Below are 27,000 nucleotides of genomic sequence, written 5' to 3'. Positions count from 1 at the left end.
ATTTCCCATTTTTTAAAGAAAAGGGGAATCATTAAGCTGACATGACATTTTCTTTACAAAATTCCTAAAATCTTAGAAAGTGACAGTCCCACAAAGTCAGTGAATTGTGACAAATTAGCTCAGTTTTTTAAGCAAATAAGGAAGTCAATGACAGGGACACTGAAGTACCATAAAGTTTCCATTCTTAGTAAAATTATGGAAATTTGAAAATTTCATACAGCACAAGAGAAGCGTATTGCATCTTTTTTTTATCATACATGAAGATACAATGCTCCAGAATACCTGTCATGTTTAATTCAGTGATTATTTATTCAAATCAAATTTTACATAAATTTGAGAACATTAAAATTTAAGACATTTCATTCTCTCTCAATTAATTTGTAGGTTTGTGATTAAGATTCTTTTAACATACAACTCTTAAACTGTTTACAAGAGGCTTCTCTTTTAAATATTAGATTGACAAATCATCAAAATCTAAAGCCAGATCTACAGTTTCTTATGACCAAGAAACACTTCTGTGGATATGAGCATATGTGGAACTGAGCCCCCCCCCCACGCAAATGCTGCTACTACAATATCTTCAGTTTTTAAGATGGCAAGCTGCAAAAAGTTTGTGCAGGAATTACATCTATTCCTTTAGCAAGTGTCTTGGTTTTAATTACTGGTTAACTTTATACTACATTATGTGAAAGTCCAGTTTTATTTCTTTAGTTTCCAATTTGCTTGTTACTGAAAGAAGCAATTACCAGAATTACAACATAATTATCAAATGAAAACTGAATTATTGAGGTATTCATTTATTATCACATCCACCTGCATAGCTGACTTAACTGGTGCTTAGTTGTGGTAACTGCAGACTTCACATTTAAAAAAAATATCTTTTGAGTTCATTCACCTATGAAAATACATTCAAGCTATAATAGTTCTATGATAGGATGTTAGATATGTTTTAACAGTTCAATTAATTTTGTGCTCCATTACATAGATGAGCAAGGGTACAGTCCTACAACCATTTAGTTTGCACAGTAAAGTGGTTCAATGCTATTGTTTAGACAATAAAAAGAGATGCTTTCTAAAATCATGTTAGCCAGCATGTCTTTGAAACAACCCTTAACACTTAAGATAGACATAGACACTTAAGATAGACATAGTTTAACACCTTTACAATGGTGTTATTTGGTCAAGCTGTAGCCTAGGTGTTAAGGGGTTCAAGTCATGTTGTTTGTGGCTGCAGTGGGGGAGGAGGGGTTGGATGGGGCAGTCATTAACATACATAATAATACATATTACATAATACATAATACATTATTATGTATGTTAATGAAGCTATAACACTAACAAAAATTATATCTTAAAACAACAAATAAAGACAAGTCAGGAAGACTTCAAAACTGAGGGGTAGGGAATATACCTCTTAGATTCAGGATTAGTAAAGATGTTTGTGTGACTCGTTAAATGATGTTGCTGCTTAGCTATGCGTATGTAATACCATTTTAAAGTAGATACTGCAAAAATCAATTTAAAGGCAAACAGTTTTTAAAAGCTATTTTATTTTAAGTGTAAGAGGGCTTTTTAAACACTTTGTAAACTATCCTCACACTTTTCAGTTCTGAAGTTCAGATTATATATTTAGCCAACTCCCACTCTGTGGGAGCACCCAAGACAGACTGCTTTTGATATCAGACAGCCCTACCACCCTCCACTGCAAGAGCTAAAAGATGTGCCCACAAGACAAATGGCTGGCTTCACCACATGTGTCAAAACATCAACGACTGATTTTCAGAGATGTGCCGATTCAAAGGGGGCAGTCACTTTCAAGGTTTTAAATGTTCGATTTCTAGTGAAAATTTCTTTGGTTATATCTACATTTTAAGTAAAAATCTGTAGAGAAAACATTTCGAGGAAACATCGCAATATCCCACAACTTTTCAAAGAAAAATAAAGCACATATTAAGTAACACATCAATTGTAGTCTACTTTCTTCACCCACCCCATGTTAAGGTACAGATGGTCATTGTATACATCACTGTCTCCTAGAAAGAAGCATTTTTTATTCCTTCTTCCCAAATCCTTCTGACTGACCTCTTGAAATAGCTCAGCAAGAACTTATGTAGAGAGCAGCCCTCCAGCAGCATTCTCCTTCTGCCAAAATGACTTGTGCTCTGATTAATAAGGTTCTTAATCAATAGGGCCATTGACTTTAATGGGACTACTCACATGCTTAAGAAACTTGATAAATCAGGGTCTTCATTAGGATACACTTTAAATGGGTGGGGGCAGTGCACAGTGGAGAGGAAGAGAGTATGTTGGATTGCAACACATTTCTCTCCTTAAAGTATCCCAGTGATCCTCCACAACATGCATATTATGTTTGTTTGTCACCAAACATTTCCTTGTACCCCCTCTCAAAAACATCAAAAATTTACTAATTCAATGAATTTTTTTTATTTTAAATTTATATCAAGAATCCTACTTTTCCCTCATGGATCACAAAGAAATCCCATTAATGTTAACCAATAGGATGCACCTACTTTTAAGAATTTATCTCGGTTCCTAGCTGTCGTCAGCTTCGCTTTACTGAAGTTAAATACTTAATTACAAAGGTGGCAATGCATGTGCCACTTATGTACATCATGTTTCCTAATCATATGAGGCATCAATGTAGCACATTCACTTAATATTGAAGCAAGAAACTCTTACCTCTTCTTGTGCTTCAAGCAGAAAATCCTAGTTGAAATAAATTGAGCAAATAGTAACAAATGTTACACTGGGCATATTGTCGAAGAATGACAACAAGGTCATCTTTATGAATAGAACTAACCACTGCTCCTAGACTGCCAGGCACCAATATTATCTGACAAACAGAACTCCTACCTCCCCTCTTTTTTATTAGAGGGCTAGACTAAGGGCCCCAAAGCTTAGGAGTAACATCATACAGGTGAGCAGTCCCAGTTAACTCAGTGGAACGAACTACTCATGCTGTGTAAGTGTTCACAGGATCTGGGCCTCATACCTCTCCAAGGATTTAGATTCAGTCAAAGATCATGAATACTGCATTTTCCCATGCCACCTGCAGTCAAGCGTTATGCCCATGATGCTGCTTCTGTTTAGGGACACAAACTGAGATTTTCAAAGCTACCTAAGGTATATGGGATCCAGGTGTCCTTAAAATTAAAGGGAAAGTGTGTGGACAGCCCGTTCAGAGTATTTTTGAAAATCGCAACCACAGTGTTTGCCCAGCAATGTTTCTAGTTAGTTTCATTCAGAACTCTACAGGCATAATAACCTGAAGGAGTGGCAGAGTCAAACAGGAAATTTCCTGCAACTGCTGGGACACTCAAAGAGATACTTCACTCTGCCACTCTGCTCATCCTGCTGTGCTAAAGAAAACTGACTAACAGAGTAGAAGATTTCACTCTGCAACTTGTCCTGCCATACTCCTGGGTGAGGGAAAGGAAAGAAGAAGAAAAAAACACAAGAGAAAAGAAAAACATCTGTGGGGCGGCGAGAGATGCACAAACAGAAAAGCTACACCATCAGCAGAGTGGAAGCACCCACCAGTATGGAACAAATGCAGCCCCGATTCTGTGGGTCAGCATGGTAGAGTCAATTCATTCTGTTCCTAGAGTGAGAGGTTGGACATCTTGCATCATTAATGATCCATACGCTCTGGGGAACTAAAGGAGCAGTATTTAGATTTCTAGTAACAAATTCAACCCAGAAGTCTGAGTCACTATATCATAGCCAGTGGGTCATCTGAAACAAGTCTGATAATGAACTTCTGAGCATTTTCTGCAGTCGATCCATGTCTGTGAGAGTCAACAGGAAGAATGGAAATGTAGAATATCCTGAAGGATGTGTAGCAACTTCAAACTTCCTGTTGAAGCTCATTCCTTTACAGCAAAAATAATAGGAATACTTGTGGCACCTGAGAGACTAACAAATTTATCTGAGCATAAGCTTTTGTGGGCTACAGCCCACTTCATCGGATGCATGCAGTGGAAAATACAGTAGGACGATTTTATATACACAGAGAACATGAAACAATGGGTGTTACCATGCACACTATAATGAGAGTGATCAGTTAAGGTGAGCTATTACCATCTTAATTATCACTACAAAAGGTTTTTTTTCTCTCCTACTGGTAACAGCTCACCTTAACTGATCACTCTCGTTATAGTGTGCATGGTAACACCCATTGTTTCATGTCCTCTGTGTATATAAAATCGTCCTACTGTATTTTCCACGGCATGCATCCGATGAAGTGGGCTGTAGCCCACGGAAGGTTATGCTCAAAAAAATTTGTTAGTGTCTAAGGTGCCACAACTACTTCCGTTCTTTTTGCGGTTACAGACTAACATGGCTGCTACTCTGAAACCTGGCAAAAACAATGGCCTTGCTAACGTGGAATGGCCTTAAGGTACCAGCAAAAATCTTTAATACAGCTCATTCCTTAAAACTAGAGGGATATACTGCACAGTCTGAAATGGATGGAATTTAAAAGAATACTGGCATGATTATGAACACAAATATATTATGATCAGAGCTTACCCTAAAACATACTCCAGTAAAGCCTTACTCCCATAATCATAGAAAAATGCAAAAGCCAAACCTGTCCGCAGCATTTCCTAACAGTTATTAAATAGTCACAAGCTCAGAAATGCTCTTAGAAAGCAAAAATTTTGAGTATAGCTTCCTTACCCACTGATGCAAAAATCTAGTTAACTATAAACATATGGAAGTAAAATAAGTGTTTTAAGAATCTAATGTCATAGCCAATATTGATGTAAAGAACATTTAACAGAGTTATTATCCAGTATTATCCATCACTTTCACTATTAACTCTGAATCAACCCTAGCTAGCTGTTGAACAAATGTAAAAAGCACTATACCAACAGCAGTTACGCATTAGTCCTGAAGTACTTAAGTCATCTGAAAAAACTCATGTTTACATATACACAAGATGAAGCAACTCCTGATGATCCCCAACAATTCTATCAGAAATGGTTCTAACGCTCTTCTCAAGCCATGTCACACACTTCCTTTGTGAGGTATGACAAAATTGATGGTGATGGTATAGTCAGACAATCCTGTAGTTTCCAATATGAGGAACTAATAGCCTAATCACTATGGCCTGATCCTATAACATGTTCTGCATGGATTGATCACTCACCTGTGCAAAACCCCATTAAGGCTCAATTTGAATGGAACAGTTGTTTGCAGCTCTTTGGGAGAAAGGGCCTGTCTTTATTTCATATTAGCATAATGCCTAAGTCCCTGTATACATGTCGATAATGCAAAAAACAGTAACAACTTTGGGGCCTATATTTGGTCAGGTTATTTGAACTGTAGCATTGAGGTGACATTTCAACCACAATAAAAAACATGCAGCTGATTATCACAAACCGTACAGGCCTTGGTGTTGCCATGCAGCAACATACTTGGGAATTTTAGTCAACGGCTACACAAAACATGAAGAAAAACAAGACAACTGATTCACAGATATCCTTCAATGCTCATATGCATGGTACAAAAAAGCTCTGAAAATTATCCTAAGCACAAAGATTTAGTTACAGAAAAAGGCAACTCAGCCCAACATGCCTACCAATCTATGCTACCTCACAATGCCTAGTTTTGGTATGTATTTGCAAGTACTGAATTTTATCCGTAATAAGATCACAGTTATGCCATTGAAATAGTGGTCATTTTAAAACTGTCAAGTGTGTTTATATGATTAAATTTAACAACTATGTGAGAGCATCCATAGCCCTGCCAAGATAAATTTTCAAAATGTTTTCAAAGTGGGACAGCATCCCAACACTGAAGATAAGGATCAAAATATTGAAAAGATTCAGACACCAATTGCTTTACCACTACCAGAGGTCAGGTGATTCAGCCCTACTTTATGACCCCTTCTACATCACAACATCTGACCTGACTTTTCTAGAGGCAGTGCTTCCAACCTATGACCTACAAATAAAATGTTTCCAACCAGAACCAGTGCTTTTTGGGACTCTATCACTCCTATTTTCTCTCTCTTTCCTCTTCTACTTTTTGATCTCTCTATCATACCAACCTTGCAACCTCCACCCAAGCAACAGTGTGAGATGCTAGAAGTACTTTAATTAGCCAATGCTTTAAGTGCTACCAGCAACATAGTTACTACTAGTATGTTGTGTCTAAAGCTAAAGCGAATACTAGCAGCTCTCCTCATGGTCTCTGCTAGTACAGCATGCTATGTCATCTTTGTGTGGGGAGGGGAAAAGAGGAGCAAAAACTAGGATCAAAGGCATAAGGTCTCTGTTAGGAGCCAGTTCAGTGCTACAGACCACCTGGAATTATGGTCTATTTATCTATTTGCTCACATCTGACTGACCCACCATTTTAATCCACTTCTCACAAATTTTTACATTTGCTTTTTCTTCAAGCTATACATACAGGTTCTACTACACCAGTCACCTCAGAATCTGAAAACATCAAAACACCATGTTTACTGTATAGCTTATAAGCTATTTTGAATGCACTTAGTTCATCTGTGTTGTCCAATAAGGCCAAGTACAAAAGTCTGCAGCAAGGTGGCTACACTACAACCAAATTATTTTAAGGCCCACTATATATTCTAGGCTATTCTTTTGGAGATTTCAATCATTGTCCTTTAATACAGTTGTAAAATATTTTTAATATATTGTGTGGCAAAGATGTAAATTACGTTGGACACGTAAAACCCTACCTTTCTTAAAATTGTCTAAGAAATGTTAGAACAAATGGGACTGTAGAATCCAGTGGCAGCTTACAGAAGATAAAATCATTAAATCCTTGCTAAGGTAGTGCCCAGGAGCCCCTATCAGGAACAGAGTTCCACTGTGCTAAGCCTGGTACAAACACTCATGGAAAGAAATCCCCTTCCCTGAAGAGCTTACAAACTAACACCTTGGTTCTGTAATCAGATCTCCACAAGTGGATCCTGAACATGCACAAAGTCCCAGTGAAGTCACTGAAATTCCACAGAGGGTCATTCTGCCTATAACTTCAGGATCACAGCCCAACTGACTTATTTTCATATTCTAAAATATCTCTCTTATTGGGGGTTCCCCCAAGACTTCTTCCACTCTGTTCGACTTCAGTCTCATCATTTAGAGTCCTTTATTTGGCATACAGCAAAGCTATGCTGAGTTGATCAGATGCAAGTGTAGGGTATGGGTATAGGACATATCATACATACATATCACACATATTACATAGCAAACCTCTTCTTTTACATACATTTACACATTACATTGCACGTACTACACATTGCATCATGTTTTGGGATTGGCTTGGTTACTTTGTAGGGACCAATCCCTGCACAGAATGCTCTGTCCATGTACTCTTTACCTCATCTTTACATTCCTAACTTATCTTATCCACTGTTATCTTGTCCATTGTAAATGATCTTAGCTTATACAGACATTCTATTTCCAACCTGCTGATTCATTTACCTCCCTAACTCAGACTCCCAAGAAAGGAGGCCTCACCCACTTCCAAATACTCATGTCAAGCCAGGCCTACATTCCACTGCTTTTGTTTTTCTTTTCTATATTAGAATGGGTTTTATTTTCAGTATATCTATTTTTCTGTGCTTTCTTTTTTAAGTTCATTGCCCTGCAACACATTCTCAAGATCACAGTTGTTGTAATTATTTGAACCACCACTGATACTAGGCTTAAAGTACAAACTGGGGGGTACAAGCTTATCTCTTATGGTATAGCCCGCCAGGGTATAATTCCACATTATAAGCTTGCAGTGCCTTTAAAGCATCCTTCTATAATTTTAACTTTGTTTTTATATGTTGTAAAAAGGCTAAAAATATAATCTTTTCATTTTCTAGAGGCAATTTAGGTGTGAAAGAAACCATAGGCCAATTAAAATAACATCCCCTTGGTCCATACCAGAAGTGGCCCTCTTCAGAGACTACAGAATACTTATCACTAGCATATGCAATGTTTATTTTACAAACATCCAGTATCTCAACTGTACTGTACAATTTGGAGATTGTTCCCCCAGCGTGAATCCACTTGCCAGCATCTTTGTCTATAAGACATTACACCTGCACATGTAAGTGTCCACCAGGTGCAAATGGCAGCACAAGGCTGAGGCTTTCCAGACCTTGCATTATCTTGGAACAGTATTTGAGGAGAGAAAACAAACTTCTTCCACATCATATGGGTTTCACATTTAACGTCGTGGTACTGGACCCTTGTTAATTTTCCTACCTTGCACCAACTGGTATTACCGTTCTTATACCAAAGTTTTAACTTTTCTGTGGTGATAAAAGGCAAGGTTTTTTGCTCCATAGAACTTGGCCACTTTTACTTTGTATAGCACGTATCTCCTACATGCTACACAATATTCCTATTAGAACATATTGACTTAATATTACCATATGAGGAGAAATTAATAAGACTGGGACTTTTCAACTTGGAAAAGAGACGACTAACGGGGGATATGACAGAGGTCTATAAAATCATGACTGGTGTGGCGAAAGTAAATAAGGAAGTGTTATTTACTACTACTACTCCTAACACAAGAACTAGGGGTCACCATATGAAATTAATAGGCGGCAGAATTAAAGCAAACAAAAGGAAGAATTTTTTCACACAATGCATAGTCAACCTGTGAAACTCCTTGCCAGAGGATGTTGTGAAGGCCAACACTATAAAAGGGTTCAAAAAAGAACTAGATAAGTTCATGGAGGATAGCTCCATCAATGGCTACTAGCCAGCATGGGTAGGGATGGTGTCCTTAGCCTCAGTTTGTCAGAAGCTGGGAATGGGCGACAGGGAATGGATCACTTGATAATTACCTGTTCTGTTCATTCCCTCAGGGGCACCTGGCATTGGCCACTGTCAGAAGACAGGATACTGGGCTAGTTGGACCTTGGTCTGACCCAGTACGGCTGTTATGTTATGTTCTTATGTTAATGTTATACTTTTGTAAAGCAATTACAATGTTATGTTTATTATATATATAGTTAAAGCTTTATTAAGGAGTCCTTGGTTTTGCTCATTCAATGGATGCTCTACTTTTGTCGCTATCTTCTGTTGAAATGCTTATGTTCCCACAGCATTTCTATGTCAGTTTGGTTTTACAATGAGATGCTGGTTTTAAACAAACAGTTTAGTTTTGTGCCAATCCTATTAAGTTTATTTTAATGTACCCATCCCCCAACTCTACCAGTCTTATGCATTTTTAAACATTTTGGTTTAGAAAGTTTTTAAAAAACAGTTTTTAACTATATTTTACTAACTTTTAGTGGGCACAATTTTTTAGGTAAGTGCAGACTGGTAAAATGCAATAACAGTGACATATTTGTGCAATATTTCCCTTATCTTAGCTCCTAAAGACATTCTGTTTCCAGCCTGCTGATCCATTTAACTCCCTCATGTTGTCTCCCAAAAAATAAGGCTTCACCCATGTCCAGTTACTCATGTCAAGCCAGGCCTACATCTACCAGCAATTTATAACCCAACCATGATGTCAAACTTCAAAGCCACCTTTGGAAAACCTAGTCTTCAACTTTTCATAGCTGCAAATCAAGGAATAGACAAAAGAAATTAAACAAGTCTGTATGTTAAACTTGTTCCTGAATATTTCTGAATCGAGCTAGTATTATAGCAATGAGGTGGTAAACTGCAACATATTAATAAAGGTGACTATTTCAAAGCAAGTTAATAGCCAATAAGGCTGGTTGCTTGCCATAGCAAAATATGGCTAACATGGTAAATATTGCAAAAACACACATTTATGGAGAAAAGTCCCACAGTAATTATTTTCAGTTCAAAATCAATTATTTCACAATAAAAATGTAAAGCCATCAAAATACCAGGGTCAAAATCCTATACTCCATTAAACAGGAGCCAACTATAAAAGACCCTAAGACTTTTTACAACTTTTCCTCCATAAATCTGAGGTTTCGCAAGGACAGTCCTTTTTTTACCATATTTGGAGAATTGAGAAAACTACTGTGCTTCTTTAACTTTGGCATTTCTTGATCTGAACACTGAATTTTGTAAGCTTAACATTTACTTAATATAGATTTTACTTAATATAGTTTAATATAGGGACTTCTGAGGTTTTTTGTTTATTTTTTAAAGACATATCCATAGAATCATAGAATATCAGGGTTGGAAGGGACCTCAGGAGGTCATCTAGTCCAACCCCCTGCTCAAAGCAGGACCATTCCCCAATTTTTGCCTCAGATCCCTAAATGGCACCCTCAAGGATTGAACTCACAACGCTGGGTTTAGCAGGCCAATGCTCAAACCATTGAGCTATCCCTTCCCCGCCATAAAAATGAGATTTGCTCCCTTACACACAGCAAAGTTGGCTTTAAAGAATATTCTGGAAGTTTTGACTTGTTGCAATGGGAACTCTCTCACATACTAAAGAGCTCCACAGAAGTCCCCTTCTGCTTACAAGCTGCATAACTGGGAATGGTGCATTGCTCTATTGTGAAACTCGCAAGGTGCTTCAGAGCAGCAGTTCTAGCAGATCCCTTTGCACCTCCAGTACACTTTTACCTAAATAACTAAGGGCTTTGCTTTAGCTTAATTCACTTAGGGCTTGTCTACACTGGCAACATTAAAGCCCTGCCACAGCAGCACTTTAACATGGCTTGTGTAGTCACAGCACAGCGCTGGGAGAGAGCTCTGCCAGCACTCTTAAAAAAAACATCTCCACGAGGGCATAGCTCCCAGCTATGGTGCACTGTCTACACTAGCGCTTTACAGCACTGAAACTTACTGCACTCAGGGGAGTGTTTTTTCACACCCCTGAGCAAGAAAGTTGCAGCACTCTAAAGTGCCAGCTGTGGACAAACCCTTAGTGAACTAAGGCCACTTTACTTCTAAATGAGATCATCCACTCAGGAGTTTAATGTAATTTAACTAACACACTTTGAAGTCACATCTTTAAGCCTGGTCTATATTAAATTTTAAGTTGACATAGCTATTGTGCTTAGGTGCATGAAAAATCCTCACCTCTGAGCACCATAGCTATGCTGACCTAGCCCCTGGTGTGCATGCAACTAGGTCAACAGAAGAATGCTTCCGTTGACCTAGCTACCATCACTCAGGGATGTGGTGTTCTTACAGCAATGGACAAGCCAGTTCCGTCGCTGTAGGCTGCATCTTCGCTACAGGGATATGCCAGCATAGCTAGGGCACCCTAACAATGCCACTATAGTCCCATAGTGTAGATACATAGTGCCACTATAGTCCCATAGTGTAGTTAATTTGGCTTAACTTCCTGTATAGATAGGCTCTAAGGATATATCTACAATGCAATGCAATCCAAGAGTTAGTAAAATAGCAGCTACACTCATTTGTAACCCCAAGTTAAGAATTGTTAAATCCTTGGTCCCTACCTGGGATTCTAGCACCTACACTGCATGGCCCAAGTCCAGTCACCCATATCCCAGATTTCCGAGGGCCCTCCCAAATGTGGCAACTAGCTCTTTGTTCATGGCACCGTGTGGGAAAACTCGACTGTCTACAAACTTGACTCTTCAGAGGACAAAGAAATTCAGACCTTAGGATTGTGGGATGCTTTTGGCACACTCCCAGAGCATGAATCCAGTGTGGCTGTGTCTACAGTGAAAAGCAATAGGGCTTGAACCATGGGTCCTGCTTGAGTCAGGATTAGACAAGCCCCCTCTGGGGCTCTGGGTCCTAGCCCTGGGTTAGTGTTGTGTTTGGATGGGAAGTGGGTTAGGCTTGAGCCTGAGTTCAAACCCTGGTCTTACACTGCAGCATAGACACATACATATGCACCATAGACTGCCATAACCGCTTACTTCACAAGCTTAGTAAGAAACCATGCGCAAAATGCGAAGCACGCAAGGAAGCATGCAATTTTCTTAGAGTCATAATTCAGTCAAATCAAACCTAATCTTCACCAGAAAACTCAAAAACACTTCTCAAAAAGCACTATTTCCAGCCATGTTTCAATTTTCTATGCCCAGGTGTTTCAGCTGAAGAGCTGTTCAAAAATTATTTAGCAAGAATTTGTAACGTCCAACTCCACATATACCCACACTCTTTTCACAACTCAATAAACAGCTCATCTGTTTTTGCACAAACTTTAAAAAAAGAATCCCTTTTTAGCAGAACCCAAGCCTGGAAAATTTCATCCTAAAATAATGAAGAGTTTCAGAAAGTTGTAAGAAACTATAAAGGAGACTGGAATGGAAACCACTGCAGTCCTCTAACTGTCAAAACTTATGTACATGCTTCGCTTTATTCAGTATAAGTAGTCCCAATTAAGACAAAGGGGCTACTCGCAGTACAGAAATTTAAACATATGCAAGTCTTTGTAGGATTTGGAGCCACTCTAGTCACTGTTGCTCTCACTACAGCACTTACAAATTATACAGTGCTTTGCAAACATTAAATACATTTTAAGATATCTGCAGCACAGATTTAAGAGAAAGAAAAAATGAGCTACCGCATTTAAATCTACATCATTTAGATTCCAAGGCTAGAAAGGACCACTGTGATAATCTTGTTTGCCCTCCTGTATAACAGTCCATAGAACTTTCCCAAAATAATTCCTACAGCATATCTTTTAGAAAAGCATCCAATCTTGATTTAAAATTGCCAGTGATGAAGAATCCACCAGAAACCCATGGTAAATTGTTCCAATGGTTAATTACTCTCACTGTTAAAAATTTATGCCTTATTTTCAGTCTGAATGTGCCTAGCTTCAATTTCCAGCCATTGGATTGTGTTATAACTTTCTTTGCTAGATTGAAGAGCCAATTATTAAATATTTTACACTGTAATCAAGTCACCCCTTAACTTTCTCTTTTATCAGATAAACAGTTTGAGCTCCAAGACTCTTACTATAAGGCATGTTTTCTAATCCTTCAATTGTTGTCTTGACTCCTCTCTGAACCCTTTCCAATTTATCAATATCCTTCTTGAATTGTGGACACCAGAACTGGTCACGGTATTCCAGTAGCAGTTGAACCAATGGCAAATATAACCTCTCTACTCCCACTCAATATTTCCCTGTTTATGCATCCAAGGATCTCATTAGTCCTTCTGGCCACAGTGTCACACTGGGAGCTCATGTTCAACTTATTATCCACCATGACCACAAATCTTTTTCAGAGTCTGCTGGCACAGTTGAGAGCAACTGCACCTGTATTTCCCCCCAGTGGACCAGCCAGGGCACCCACTCTCAGGCTTCCAGCTCCACAGCTGTTGCCTCTCTTGAGTGGAGACACACATCCCTCTCCCTTGTCACCAGGGTGTTTCCAGGCTGCCCAGTCTCCTCCTTCATCATGTATTTCCCTGCACAGGTTTCCCAGGGATGCCTGCTTGCTTTCTCTTCAGAGATGGTTAGCAGTTGTACTCTCTACAGTGATAAGGTAACCACACAGCACTTTCTAGGAAAGCCCATTTTATTAAGTTAAAAAGCTTTACAGAGAAAACATATTAAAACATTAAAAGAATGCATGCTAATAAGCTTACCAGAATTAACCCCAACCCTAACATACTCTGACAGGAGATAGGAAGACCATATTTCCCAAAGGGAAAATGGGACATCACGGAGTGCTGGTCCAAAGGCACCCCCCACCCCACATGGGGCTGGCCCAAGCTCCGCTTCCCACCACCGCAACCCATAGGGCTGGGGCTGGCGTCGCTGCTTACCTGAGCCCTGCCTCTCCCCCTGCACAGGGCTGGCATGGCTGCTCATCCCCCTCCCACACATTCCTCCACACCGCACTCCACCTTTGGTTTTGTTTGTTTGTTTTTTTAAAGTGGTCATTTGTCCCATTTGCTCTTGCTAACTGATCAAGTCAGCAAGAGCAAACAGGACAAATACCCATTTCTGCCAAAAAAGTGGGGACGGCCAGGACCAGGCTTAAAAAAGGGACTGTCCCAGGCAAAACGGGATATATGGTCACCCTAGCAGGAGCAGTCCTTCAACTCCACTATCTAATGGGATTCCTTCCAGTTACCACTTCATCACAGATTCATCTGAAAACAAGCACTCAATCTCCTGAACCTCAGTAGTCCCAGTCTTCCAATCCTACCCTAAGCACTGTGGTCTTGTGTGGATAAGGGGTCCTGTCTGATCAGGAAGAAGGCCATAAACCAGTTTAAATCCAAGCTATTTATCCAAAAACGTTTTTGGTGTCTGTTGGTGCCTGGAGAATCCAGTTTGAACTAGTATATGCATACCTTTCAGGAAGTGTGGGGCAGATGTAAAGGTCTCTTCTCTGAAGATATTACTACATCTCTTAATCTCCCCCGCTGTTCTTTTTATCCTTCCATGGAAATACAGACAATTGCACAACAACACAGACAATTGCATTTTTAATAATTCAACAAAGTTCATTCAGGATACTGCAGGAAGTTGTCAGTCTGCCACAACTGTTTCTCAGGATAGAGTTCCCCCATCCTGTAAGTATGGCCTACATTCTTTGTTCCTGGAAGTATATACTTAGATGCAATAGTATTAAAATACATATGGTTTGGTTGCACCCAGTTTACCAAGTAATCAAAATTGCTCTGTATCAGTGATCTGTCTTCTTCATTGCTTACCACTCCCCCAATTTTTGGGTCATCTGCAAACTTCATCAGTAATGATTTTGTTTTCTTCCACGTTACGAATAAAAATGTAAAATAGCAGAGGGCCAATAACCAGTCCCTGGGGGACTCCACTAAAAACACCCATTCTATGATGATTTCCCATTTACATTTAAATTTTGAGGCCTACCAGTTAGCCAGTTTTTAATCCATTTAATGTGTGCCATGTTAATTTTATATCTTTCTAGGGGTTTTTTTTAATCAAAATGAGCTGTAGTATCAAGTCGAATACCTTACAGAAGCATGACTATATTTGTCATTACTAGGCCAAACTATATAGAATATTTGTTTTCCCAAAAGAAAAGGCATATGGGTACATGACTGTCTAAATAGCATCCACATGAAACACATTTTATAAAGTGGAATCTAGTGTCTGCTTAAGAAGAGATATACTATACTTGGGCCACATAAAAAATTATATTTTTAGAGTATCATCTATAAAAAGCATCATGAATGTAGCAACATAATCCCGGAAAAGTTAAGGAAATGAAAGAGCAACACTAACAATTTAAAGTGGGTCTGTTCGGGGGAAATATGAGGGAGAAGAGGGTGCTCACTGACAAGCTGGTAATACTTAATAAGAATAACAGAAAACTATTTAAGAACACGAGTATATGAATGCAAATTGAGCCTTCAAAGTGTTTTTATTATTTTGATTAAATGTAAGTAACTATGGATTATTGAAATTGAAGGAGGAATGATGCTTCTTTAAAAAACCCAAAAAACAACAATCCAAGATCAAGAAGAATCATCTACATCAGTGGCTCTCCAAGCTGGTCCACTGCTTGTTCAGGGAAATCCCCTGGCGGGCCGAACCGATTTGTTTACCTGCCGCGTCCGCAGGTTCGGCCGATCACGGCTCCCAATGGTTGCGGTTCGCTGCTCCAGGCCAATGGGGGCTGTGCACAGGCCAAGGGACGTGCTGGCCGCCCTTCCTAAAGCCCCCATTGGCCTGGAGCAGCAAACCGCAACCAGTGGGAGCCGTGATCAGCCGAACCTGTGGACGCGGCAGGTAAACAAATCGGTCCGGCCCACCAGGGGCTTTCCCTGAACAAGGGGCAGACCGGCTTTGAGAACCACTGATCTACATGGCACTTACAAATATCTCCTTCTGACCCCAACATCAAGTCATATGTTTGGTTCAAAGGTTATGTTTTGCTTACTTAGCAAAATAATTTATACTATTTAATTTTACACACTAACTTCACGAAAGGTGGGCTACTCTTAAAGTTCCCAGTTTTTGATACTGCCTGAAAATTTTAGGGAGTTTCTTTTGGCAAATAAAAAGGCACAACACATTTCTGTCACTTACTGATTTCCTCTCCAGTTAGAAGTCTTCAGCAATGGCCTCTTTATGAAACTGATTATGAGCAGCATAAAGCGGACAGTGGGGAAACCTGGAGCTGTATGAATCTCTTTAGTATTAATTTTAGGATATAGTATTTGTGGATAACTCTGTTTTGCTGGTAGGATTTTAATCAGTAAATCAAATTTAAACCCAAAGTTTGAAAAACTGGTAATCTTTATTCGTTTGGTGTAGCATTCTTCACTTCACAACTCAAATTGGAAAATATTATAAGCAACTATTAGTATGAATTCTGATGATGTACCTTGAAATATCACCAAGAGATATCATAAAAATAAGCAGAAGTTTCAACCTCAAAGCAGCTCACTGCCTCAGTAAACCCTTTTAGATATAAAGCCCCTTGGATAGAAAAACATGCTAAATATGAACTTTGTACTAATCATTCACCCAAGATTGTATTTACTTTAATTTAGCATAGATTTTAAAAATCTACGGTAATATGGTTTTACTGCTGAAATACTGCACATAAAGCATTACATATACAAATCACTTATTGACCATTACTCAAAGTAGTCCATTTACTCCAAACAAAATACCACCACATAGCTCACGTTCAAACTAGGATTTTTATTTTATACGTATTATTTAGTCTGCAAGTTCTTGTCCTGTTACATTAACATGAACACTTCCCACAAATACTGCACTGCACCTTCCCCACTCAGGAACTTACATCTCAATGAAAAGATATGCAAATCAGAACTTAAAATATCTGTTTGCCTTCATGGCCAATAAAAATCAGATGCTTCAGCTGTCAAAAGGCAGTGTCACTTCCCTTTAATGCCATTTTCCTACACATAAGAACACGTGACAAAATTTAACTATATATTGTTTAGAGGAATTAGCCCACCTTGCAGGTAGGTGGACTTAAATGACAGACCAAAATATGAACAGGGACAATGGAGAGGAATCATGCCTTATAAATGTTTGTACACTAAGCACACTGCTAGCATTCAGATAATCAATAATCCTTTAAAGAAAGGAAACTTACAAATGTATGAAACCCCTGTCACTTAAAGCATTTGATAAACTATGCCAGACATCACACTGCACTCCCAGCCTCTTGGTGCAGCAATCATATCTTTTCTATGTTTTACACAACACCAAGCACACTTATGACACTCGGGGCTTGTCTGCACTTAAAACTCTAGAACAGCATGGCTCCACGGTAGCTTCAGCATAGGCACTACCTACATATAGGTAATCCACCTTCCTGCAAGGTGGTAGTTAGCTGATAGAAGAATTCTTCCGTTGACCTAGCGCTGTCTACATGGGGATTTAGAGTGGTTTAACTATGCTGCTTAGGGATATGGATTTTTCATATCCCTGAGTGACGTAGTTATGCTGACCTAATTTTCTAGTGTAGACTGGGCATCAGATACTTTAGATTTACATTATATTTTATGTGCTATTACTTTAAACATTACCTTAAGCATCAAAACACACTTGTAAGGAAGGCAAAACTCCCCAAATTGTCATAGGGAAACGGAGGCAAACACGTCTCAGGAAGTGTCTACAGCCATGCACCAAGGCAACAGCAGAGCAAGACTGGAACCCAGGAATTCCTGCTTCTCAGCCCTTTACCCCAATCAGCCTCAATGTCCAATTAATAAATACAAAAGTAAGTAAGGCAAAGCCTGTGCACCAGTGATCTCACATAGGGTGCTTAACAGAGATGGGGTCATATTGAAGTTGAAGCCCAATCGTGTGGGGCTGGGGGAGGCACTTTGATCTCTGGACAGGCTAGGCTGAGGGACCTCGGCCTCTTGAATGACTAAACCCAAAGCAGGGGCCACTGCACTTCATAACAACGTAACACCCCAGGCCAGAGCGGGGCCGGCCCAGCGGCTCCTCCAAGAGCCCCTCGCAGCCGTTAGGGAGGCAGGGACGAATCGCCGCTCCTGGTTACCGAGGTGATTAACGATGTGGACGGGCTGAGGGGCCCAGCTCCCGTGTCGGGCAGCTCAAGGGACGAGAGCCGCTGGCTGCTGTGTGGGATGGGCTCAGCCCAGCCCGGAGGTGGGAAGGGGACCAAGGCCCTGGGAAGACCCACACAGCGGGAGATTGGGGCTGCTCCTCCCGGCCTCGGTGGGCTCTTACCTCTGCTAACATTATTGCCCCGCTGCGGACTCCCCCGGCCCTAGCCCCGCTGCATGGTGCCCGCAGCAGCCCGGGAAAGACTCCGCCGCTCCGCTGCGCGGCGGGCGGCTGCCGGCTCCCTGCCGACCTCCTCAGCGGCCGTTTGCTGCCCTCAGCCTCGCCGCCGCCGCCGCAGCTCGATCCGGAGCGGCGGCCATCTTGGGAGGGCGACGTGAGCCGCCGCCGGCGCGCCAGCCCATTGGGGCCGCAGCGTGCGGAGAGACGGGGAGGGAGCCGCCCCCACCTGGCCCGTCTCCGTCCCGGGCCCGGGCCTGGCCCTAGCCCTGGCCCTGGCCCTGCGCTCCCCACCTAGGCATGGGCGCGACGTGACCAGAGCAGCAGCCACCATAGGGGTCGCCCCCGTGCAGGGCAGCCTGGGCTCGTCAGTCAGGGTAATGGCCAGTAGCCCTGAGGCTGCAGCAGTAGCCGGGGAATTTAGGACCCAGCGTGGAGCCAGGGCCTGGGCTGGGAAATGCACCTCAGTGAGCCGCGCCGCGTTCTCCCAGCCCAGGGGTTGAATGCAAACAACTTCGGGGATGAGGATGGTATGGCGGGGGGGGGTCTTGAAATGCCCCACGTGTCAGCAGCGGGGCGGGGGTGGTTTGACTGGGAGCTTGCTCTCGCTCCAGAAAGTTGGTCTTTGTTTTACTTAGCTGGTTCCTTTTGAGTTTTGGGTTTGGTCCTGTTCCTGCTGAGTTTCGCTTGCTCGCTTAGCTGGCTGCTGCCTGCAGGTGCAGTTGGACCTGAGAAACGCCTAGGACAACAGATCTCCTAGGGGCTTAACTGCTCTCTGGCATCAGTTTTTAAGGCAGCAAGTATTTTCTTAGACGATTAGCACACGTCGGGGGGGGGGGGGGAGTAAATTGTGTAAAACTTTCGCAGATTTTGCTGCACTTTTAGGAAAGCAAAAATATAAACGCATAAAAGTATTTATATCCTGCTCTTGCAAAAACACACACATGTTTAACTTGGCCCACGTTAACAGTCCCACGGAAGTCTGTAGGAATGATAATCCCCAGTTAAGTGCACCAGTCTTTGCAGGATCAGGACCTTAAATTTCAAACAAGGACAGCATATCCCTGTTTTCAGGAAAATCTGTCTTGACAGTTCAGTATTCGTCCAGTTTTATATGTACTAAAATTATTAAAGCCTTCAGTTTGTACTGAAAGCAAAACTCCATGATCCCTGGCAGATCTTCAAGGTATGTGAAATTAGGCATGGGTAAGTAAAGTGTAGGGGGGAGTGGATAAAGGGTTATTGAATCACAGGTCTCGTGATGTGCATGAAGGGAAAAGTAGTAGTAGAAGTTAGAGAAAGCCTGGAACCAGAAATGGAAGAGCTCAGGGGACTTTATATTTGGTCTAGTTTGGACTTGGGAAGGGGAGGAAACCTGTTTTCTTTATAGTAGAGGGGTGAGTGGGAGTGGGTAATGAAGAATTCCACTAGGACTACTGAGTTCTAGAATGAACAGGTTTCAGAGTAGCAGCTGTGTTAGTCTGTATTCGCAAAAAGAAAAGGAGTACTTGTGGCACCTTAGAGACTAACAGATTTATTTGAGCATAGGTATTCCACTGCATCAGGCATTTGGATTTTCTTTACATGTTACAAAAAAGGACATAAAAGAATTATCATAGCATCCGATGAAGTGAGCTGTAGCTCACGAAAGCTTATGCTCAAATAAATTGGTTAGTCTCTAAGGTTCCACTAGTACTCCTTTTCTTTTTGCGAATACAGACTAACACGGCTGCTACTCTGAAACCTATCATAGCTTAATTTTCTTTCACACAAAGGATATTTGTTTACCAGAACTAAAAAATTATGCATAGCAGTAAGTCTGCATTCACAACATTCAAGTCTTCATCACATATCTAATTGCACTCAGCCAATTAGCTGCACTGTGCTTAGAGACAGCTCTAAAGGGGGCAATAGTATACCAGAGTGCTTGGTAAACTATCAGTTGTATAATTATGCAAAAACAGAATGTAAGCACATAGTTACATAGCTATTTTTATATTGGTTGTACCCAAATTAGGTAACATCCACAGGCTGACATTAGTGTGTTCTCTGTGCGTGAGGTATGGAACTATCCAAATGATAAGATAAATTACAGTGTATAAAATGTAGGGAGAAATCATGAGCGAAACAGGAAGTGCAACTGTAGGGATTAAGTGAACATATATAGAGAAAGGGTCATTGTGTTTTGCTGTAATTGAATCATAGATGGTGTTCTAGTAAAATGGATACTTTGTGATTACAATCAAATCTCTCCTCTTTCTGCATCTTGAGTGCCCTTAAGAGCATAGAGTGGGATTTTAAAAAATAAACAAATGAATTAGGAGCACAAGTCCTATTGAAGAAGAAAAAACACTTTTGAGAACCCCACCCTAATTTCTTAAGTGTGCTATGTGCAGAAAGAAGGGACACTTGGTTCTTATAAAACAAAACATCCATTTGAAAGTCAACAGAACTTGTGCTTCTAACTCATTTAAGCACTTTTGAAAATCCCAACTGTCAATGTTACAAGAGTAGAATATTAGGCTGGGCAACTGTACATGCTACTGTGTCAGATGTCCCAAATTCTGGAACAGTATCCTTAACCTCAAATCTTGGCTTAGTTGAACAAACTCTCTCCTCTTCCTTCTCATAGTACAAGTAGCACTTCCTGACTGAGCTCAGTGCAGATGGGAAGCTTGAATTGGCCTCAATGCAACATGTATCATTTTCAAATTATTGAACCAGAGTTTAGTTATATAAATATATAGATATTTTTTCTTGTCATTAAAAACAAATCCTAACTAATACTTTATGCCTGACGTCTTCAAACCTATTCCTTCTTCTGCCTGACGGTTGGCAATGGCAAACAACATGCTGTGCAGGGAACCACCTAACATTCCTGTACTGGTGCAATGAAGCTACTGAATAGTGTATTCACTACTGTTCTTTATCCCTATATCAACAAGGATTCCGTGGACATGAAACATCAATATTGATGCAAAAATTATCATCTATGAAAGTTATAATATAGTATTCTAACTTTAGGTTATCAGTAGTTTGACTTCAGAAGACAAGAATAATGTGGCTGCAAACCGCAGGAAGGAGGGTGCAAGGGAGGGTAGGACCACAAAGGCATTTACACAGTGGAACAGAAGACCCCCTAGCAGAGGAGTTATTAACATCGGGCAGCAGTGGGAGTATGTGGTGGGGAAGAGAAATGAAGGTCTGGGAGGAGAGTAGAAATTGAGGAATTAGGAGAGGAAGGCCTGCTGAGATTAGAATTGAAGTGTAAGGAATGGAGAGAACTGCATTTGCGTGGGTCATTGGTGGATTATGAGAAGTTGTGCAGTGAGGTTCTACTGCAATGCAGAAGTTTACATTTGCACATCTTATGCACATTTTTTCTGGCTTTTTCCTGTGGCAGTATAAGACAGTCTGGAAACAAGGCCATTCACACTAGATAAATGGATGACAATATGGATGGTCCCTTCAACAAAACTACTAAAGATAAGCTCAAGCCCTGTCGCGTAAAACCCAAGGACAAAACACTTATTTGCTCTTCAACAGGAACCAACTTCAAGGAACAATCCTGATACTAGGCTTGAGGAATCATTCACAAAATGCCAAGATCACCTGTGTGATCTCTCCAACTCATGGTACACTTTGCATATCACCAAAAGGGTTTGGTGTACCACACAAGATCATCCACAGCTTTTCCTGATCCAAGCTTGCCCAAAGGGCAGTCCCTGATTTTCTTTGCCTGTCCTGCGGCACTGAGACTTTGCAAAGCAATATTTAATGTATTCCTTGATGAACTTTGCTTTTAAGCCTGCAGCCTACACATACACCACCAGGGGATGGAGCAGAAAAGAGAATCTGAGAGTCCTGCAGTTCTGTTCCTTTAGATCTGTTGTGCACCCCTGAATACATTGAGAAATTTACCAGTGATTCTAGTAAATTATAGTTTGTGAAAACATTGAATTTATCTGCCCCTCAACAAAGTTCAGATATGGGCAGGAGGACACAGGAAAGACCAAAGGAAGGAAGAAAGATGATAGAAGAACAGGGTGGAGTGTAAAGAAAGAGATCAAACGGAAAAGATGCAGCAGTAGAAGGAAGAGATGCTGCTCTGACCTGAAAATGAGACAACAGAAGGGAAAGTATTAATTTTTCAGAAACTAAAAGGAGGACAGTGGTGGTTGCAGAGCTGTCAACCCACCTGGAAGGCAAAACCCAACAAACTCAGCAAATCACTGGTCATCTGCATTTGGAGAGGGCATATACTCCAGCTCCATCCCAGAAACTCCGAATTACAGGAGAGAAGACCAAGGGGAAGCGGAAAGATCTGAACACGGAGGAGACAGGAGAAGAAAAACACTAAATGCAAGAGGTGGAGAAGGCCAGACCAAAGAAAAAGGTCTACAAAAGAAAAGTGGAGAATAGGAAAAGAAGAGGAGACACAGTTTGTTCTATACAGCTCTTTGCTTTAATAGTTATTAGGCTTTTTCTAATTAGAACAAAAATCATCAAAAACAAAATCTGAAATTTCCCACTTTTCTTGGTAGGAGAACTTCTCCCTACTTTTACATATTATTGATCAGCCTCACTTTTTATTTTGACAGATTGTGTAGTTTAGGAATGGATAGATCCAAGTTTGACTTGATTCAATTATTCAGCCACCTTTGTTGTTTTCGTGACCCTTTCTGGTGGTCTGTTGGGAAAATGTCCATCTATACATAGCAAATCAAATGCCTTATGTGATGGAATAGCTGTTGATGTGAGACCGTTTTCAAGATTTGATACTGTTGCTAATACCTGATTGCCTAAAGTGACTGTGCTTTTCTTTTAAAAGAGGACCCAGAGGGTTGTGATGCTACTTATATCTCAGGGCACTCATATTCCAAATCTCACAGGATTCCCTCCTGCCACCTATTCCTGCTTAGTGTGCATGGAAGGCCATTAGAGAAGACTGGAGGATGTTTTGGGCTCCTGTGCCATCAGTATGCAAGTGAGAATCAGCACTACAGCTTATTGAATAGAGATACCTCCCTCTCCTTGGTTTCCCACTGTTTAGCTGAGAAAAGGTATAAGAGGAAAACTAACTGGTGTAACACAAGAGGTCATGACTGAAAGGATCAATCCAGACAAGGTTGATATCGGCAGTTAGAGGAAAGGATCTTGAGGAGGGGTTCTCAAACTGGGGGTTGGGATCCCTCAGGGGGTCATGAGGTTATTACATGGGGGGTCATGAGCTGTCAGCCTCCACCCCAAACCCTGCTTTGCCTCCAACATTTATAATGGTGTTAAATATATAAAAAAGTGTTTTTAATTTATAAGGGGGGGTCGCATGCAGAGGCTTGCTAAGTAAAAGGGGTCACCAGTACAAAAGTTTGAGAACTACTGATCTTGAGGAAATGACAGGTGTTATCATTGCTTCTTACGTTGTAAGGGGGATGCAATGCCCACCCTTCCTGTCAATATTTTAGCAGTTTTCTTGGAATTATCATTGCTCCTTGTGGCCTAAGTGCCTTTCATCATGTTTGGCATTTCCTCCCTGATATAGATCTCACTACAGTTACACATACGTTTGTCAGCTCCGTTATGCTACACTGGACTACTCCAATGAGCCCAAAGGTTCTAGATTTTCTTTACTATTTTTACTTATTTGGAGCATTCAGGAGCTAGATTGTACTTCTGCATTTAGAAAAATGGATTTATTTTTATGGAGACAGCATAATTTAGAGACTAAATCGTTTCATTAGTCTATAATGACCGTGACTAAGATCATTTCAGAACAATGACGCAAGCATCAGTCACTCAGCTTGTGGCCATTCATTATCTGAACAGCATGCAAACAGAGTGTTTCCTGCGCCACTTACCACGCTGTTGCTGCTATGGGCAACAAGTAAATGAAAGAGAGTAGACAGCATGATTGGGAAAATAGGTATTTTAACTGGCCTGTTTTCATTAGTATTTTTTTCTTTAAATGGACTTTTAAAAGATCATTTTTTATTGTTTGCTTTCATTTTAAAGTGAAATCCTCCTTGAAGCCAGACACTTCAGTTAGTATGGAATATGTGGCCACATGTCACAGAAGTGGGTCAGGAGTTACAGGCATACATCTCTGTGCTCTGCAAATGCTCCCTGTCCCTATCAAGGTATTGGGTATTACCTATACAAATCTAAGTGACCTTTGACCTGAATGTCTGAGCAATGTCTCTCCTATGCCCTCTTGTGAAATGTTTGAATGCTCTTCCTCTTTGTCCTAAAGTCTGAACTCCTCCTGCCAGTGGCTGACAGGTTACTGTGGGTGAAGGGCCAACAGCTGTGAAATTTGCTTCCTCTTGAGCTCCATTTGACCATGACCATTTTTAGTACACACTGTAGCCTATATTTGTTTGCCCAGGCTATTTCTTTTGTCAGTGATCAGAGGAGCTAAAGAGAGGGATGGGCTTTATTTGTTCCAGTGGTTAGCAAGCAGGATTTGTTTGAATCTTTGTAACATGCACCCCTCTCCTTATGAAGATATGGACAATACCATTTATTAAAATAAAGTATGGGGCCAGAGTACTCATGTCAGCAAGTCATGAAATTGGTGATGGGGTGGTAGTATGGAAGGAGTATCTAGTGATCCTCTATATGACAGAGAGAGCACAGGTGACAGGTCACACACAAAGATGCTGTAATCTAGTTGTCATAAATATAAAGGGAAGGGTAAACCCCTTTGAAATCCCTCCTGGCCAGGGGAAAGCTCCTCTCACCTGTAAAGGGTTAAGAAGCTAAAGGTAACCTCGCTGGCACCTGACCAAAATGACCAATGAGGAGACAAGATACTTTCAAAAGCTGGGAGGAGGGAGAGAAACAAAAGGTTTTGTGTGTCTGTCTGTAGTCGTCTTGGCCGGGGACAGAACAGGAATGGAGTCTTAGAATTTTTAGTAAGTAATCTAGCTAGGTATGTGTTAGATTATGATTTCTTTAAATGGCTGAGAAAAGAATTGTGCTGAATAGAATAACTATTTCTGTCTGTGTATCTTTTTTGTAACTTAAGGTTTTGCCTAGAGGGGTTCTCTATGTTTTTGAATCTAATTACCCTGTAAGATATATACCATCCTGATTTTACAGGGGGGATTTCTTTATTTCTATTTACTTCTATTTTTTATTAAAAGTCTTCTTGTAAAACACTGAATGCTTTTTCATTGTTCTCAGATCCAAGGGTTTGGGTTTGTGGTCACCTATGCAAATTGGTGAGGCTTTTTATCCAACATTTCCCAGGAAAGGGGGGGTGCAAGTGTTGGGAGGATTGTTCATTGTTCTTAAGATCCAAGGGTCTGGGTCTGTAGTCACCTAGGCAAATTGGTGAGGCTTTTTACCAAACCTTGTCCAGGAAGTGGGGTGCAAGGTTTTGGGAAGTATTTTGGGGGGAAGGACGCGTCCAAACAGCTCTTCCCCAGTAACCAGTATTAGTTTGGTGGTGGTAGCGGCCATTCCAAGGATAACGGGGGTAATATTTTGTACCTTGGGGAAGTTTTGACCTAAGCTGGTAAAGATAAGCTTAGGAGGTTTTTCATGCAGGTCCCCACATCTGTACCCTAGAGTTCAGAGTGGGGGAGGAACCTTGACATGGTGGCACAGTGGTGGGATTAACCTGAAATCATTTTGAGATCCAGTTGAGATTTTTTGAACTAGAAATACAGATTTTAAAAAGGAATTTTTAGGAAGTCCAGAAGGCAGCTTTGAAACTGAAAGCAGCTTGGTTTCTCTCTGCTTTGTGGCCAAGCAGAGACAAAAGGGGATTATCTTGTGAATTGCAGGTTTTCTTTGCCTGGAGGCAGGGTACTTAACTCCTGCAGGGAAATTCACAGTCTTCCAACCCAGAGGTTTTTTTTTTTTTTCTTTTCTTCCTAAAAGTAAATAGGGGGTGTGTGCTCTACCCATTTGCCTGGAGACAAAAGTGGCAGGGTTTTTTTTAGGATTTTTTTTTGTTTGTTTGTTTTACAAGGAGCACAGGTTTGAAAAGAAATTTTTTTTCTTCTTTGGGCTGGGTAAGCAGGTTTCCAAGTAGTTGGAGGGTTTTTGCTTTAATTTGGGCCCAGAGCAGAGACAAGGGAATTGTCTTTTTCTGTAGGCTGACAATCACTATCAGAGAATAGGTATTCTATTCCAGCACAGCAAAATTTTACAGCCAAGTTTTGTTTGTTTATTTCTAAACCTCGGGTGTAAAGTTAGTTAAAAACAGAGAGGTTAGAATGGCCAAATCCTCAGCTCGACTACAGCTGGAATTAGCCAAATTTCAGGCTGAGGAAAAACAAAGGGAACATGAAAGACAGATAGAACTCATGCAGCTGAAGAAGGAACAAGAAAGGGAGGCAGAACAACACCAAGAGGCTGCCCACAAGAGGGAAATGGAGGCAAGGAAGCATGTGGAGGAGGAGAAGGAAAAAGAGAGGAAGCATGTGGAGGAGATGGAGAGGATAAAGGCCCAGCAGAATATACCAACAAACCCTAGCAATCCTTCTCCAGGTACCACTTCCCATCCCAGAAAGTTCCCCACCTACAAGGCAGGTGATGATACTGAGGCCTTCTTAGAAAACTTCGAAAGGGCCTGCCTTGGGTACAACATCTCTACTGACCAATACATGGTAGAGCTGAGGCCGCAGCTCAGTGGACCCTTAGCTGAGGTGGCAGCTGAAATGCCTAAAGAACACATGAACAAGTATGAACTGTTTAAATCCAAGGCGAGAGTCAGAATGGGGATAACACCCGAGCAGTCTCGTCGGAGGTTCCGAGCCCTAAGGTGGAAACCAGACATGTCATTTACCCGACATGCCTACCACATTGTAAAACATTGGGATGCCTGGATATCAGGAG

At 40.9% G+C, this 27,000-nt stretch overlaps 1 protein-coding gene across 8 annotated transcripts in view; it reads right to left on the bottom strand.

Moving 5' to 3' along the window:
• SNX13 (sorting nexin 13) overlaps window positions 1–18,325 on the bottom strand; it is a 185,882-nt gene extending 167,557 nt beyond the window's left edge. For all 8 annotated transcript variants that reach the window (XM_073333777.1, XM_073333775.1, XM_073333779.1 and 5 more), the window contains exon 1: window positions 18,100–18,325. In XM_073333777.1, coding sequence (XP_073189878.1) covers window positions 18,100–18,111 — 12 coding nt within the window. In that variant the 5' untranslated portion in view covers window positions 18,112–18,325. The remainder of the gene's footprint in view (window positions 1–18,099) is intronic.
• Between the last annotated feature and the right edge of the window lie 8,675 nt (window positions 18,326–27,000).

Source organism: Lepidochelys kempii, chromosome 2 (genome assembly GCF_965140265.1).
Source record: "Lepidochelys kempii isolate rLepKem1 chromosome 2, rLepKem1.hap2, whole genome shotgun sequence".
In the NCBI taxonomy this organism is placed as follows: Eukaryota; Metazoa; Chordata; order Testudines; family Cheloniidae; genus Lepidochelys; species Lepidochelys kempii.
Note: the sequence above shows the minus strand (reverse complement) of the source record. Positions and strands in the feature narration are given on the sequence as shown.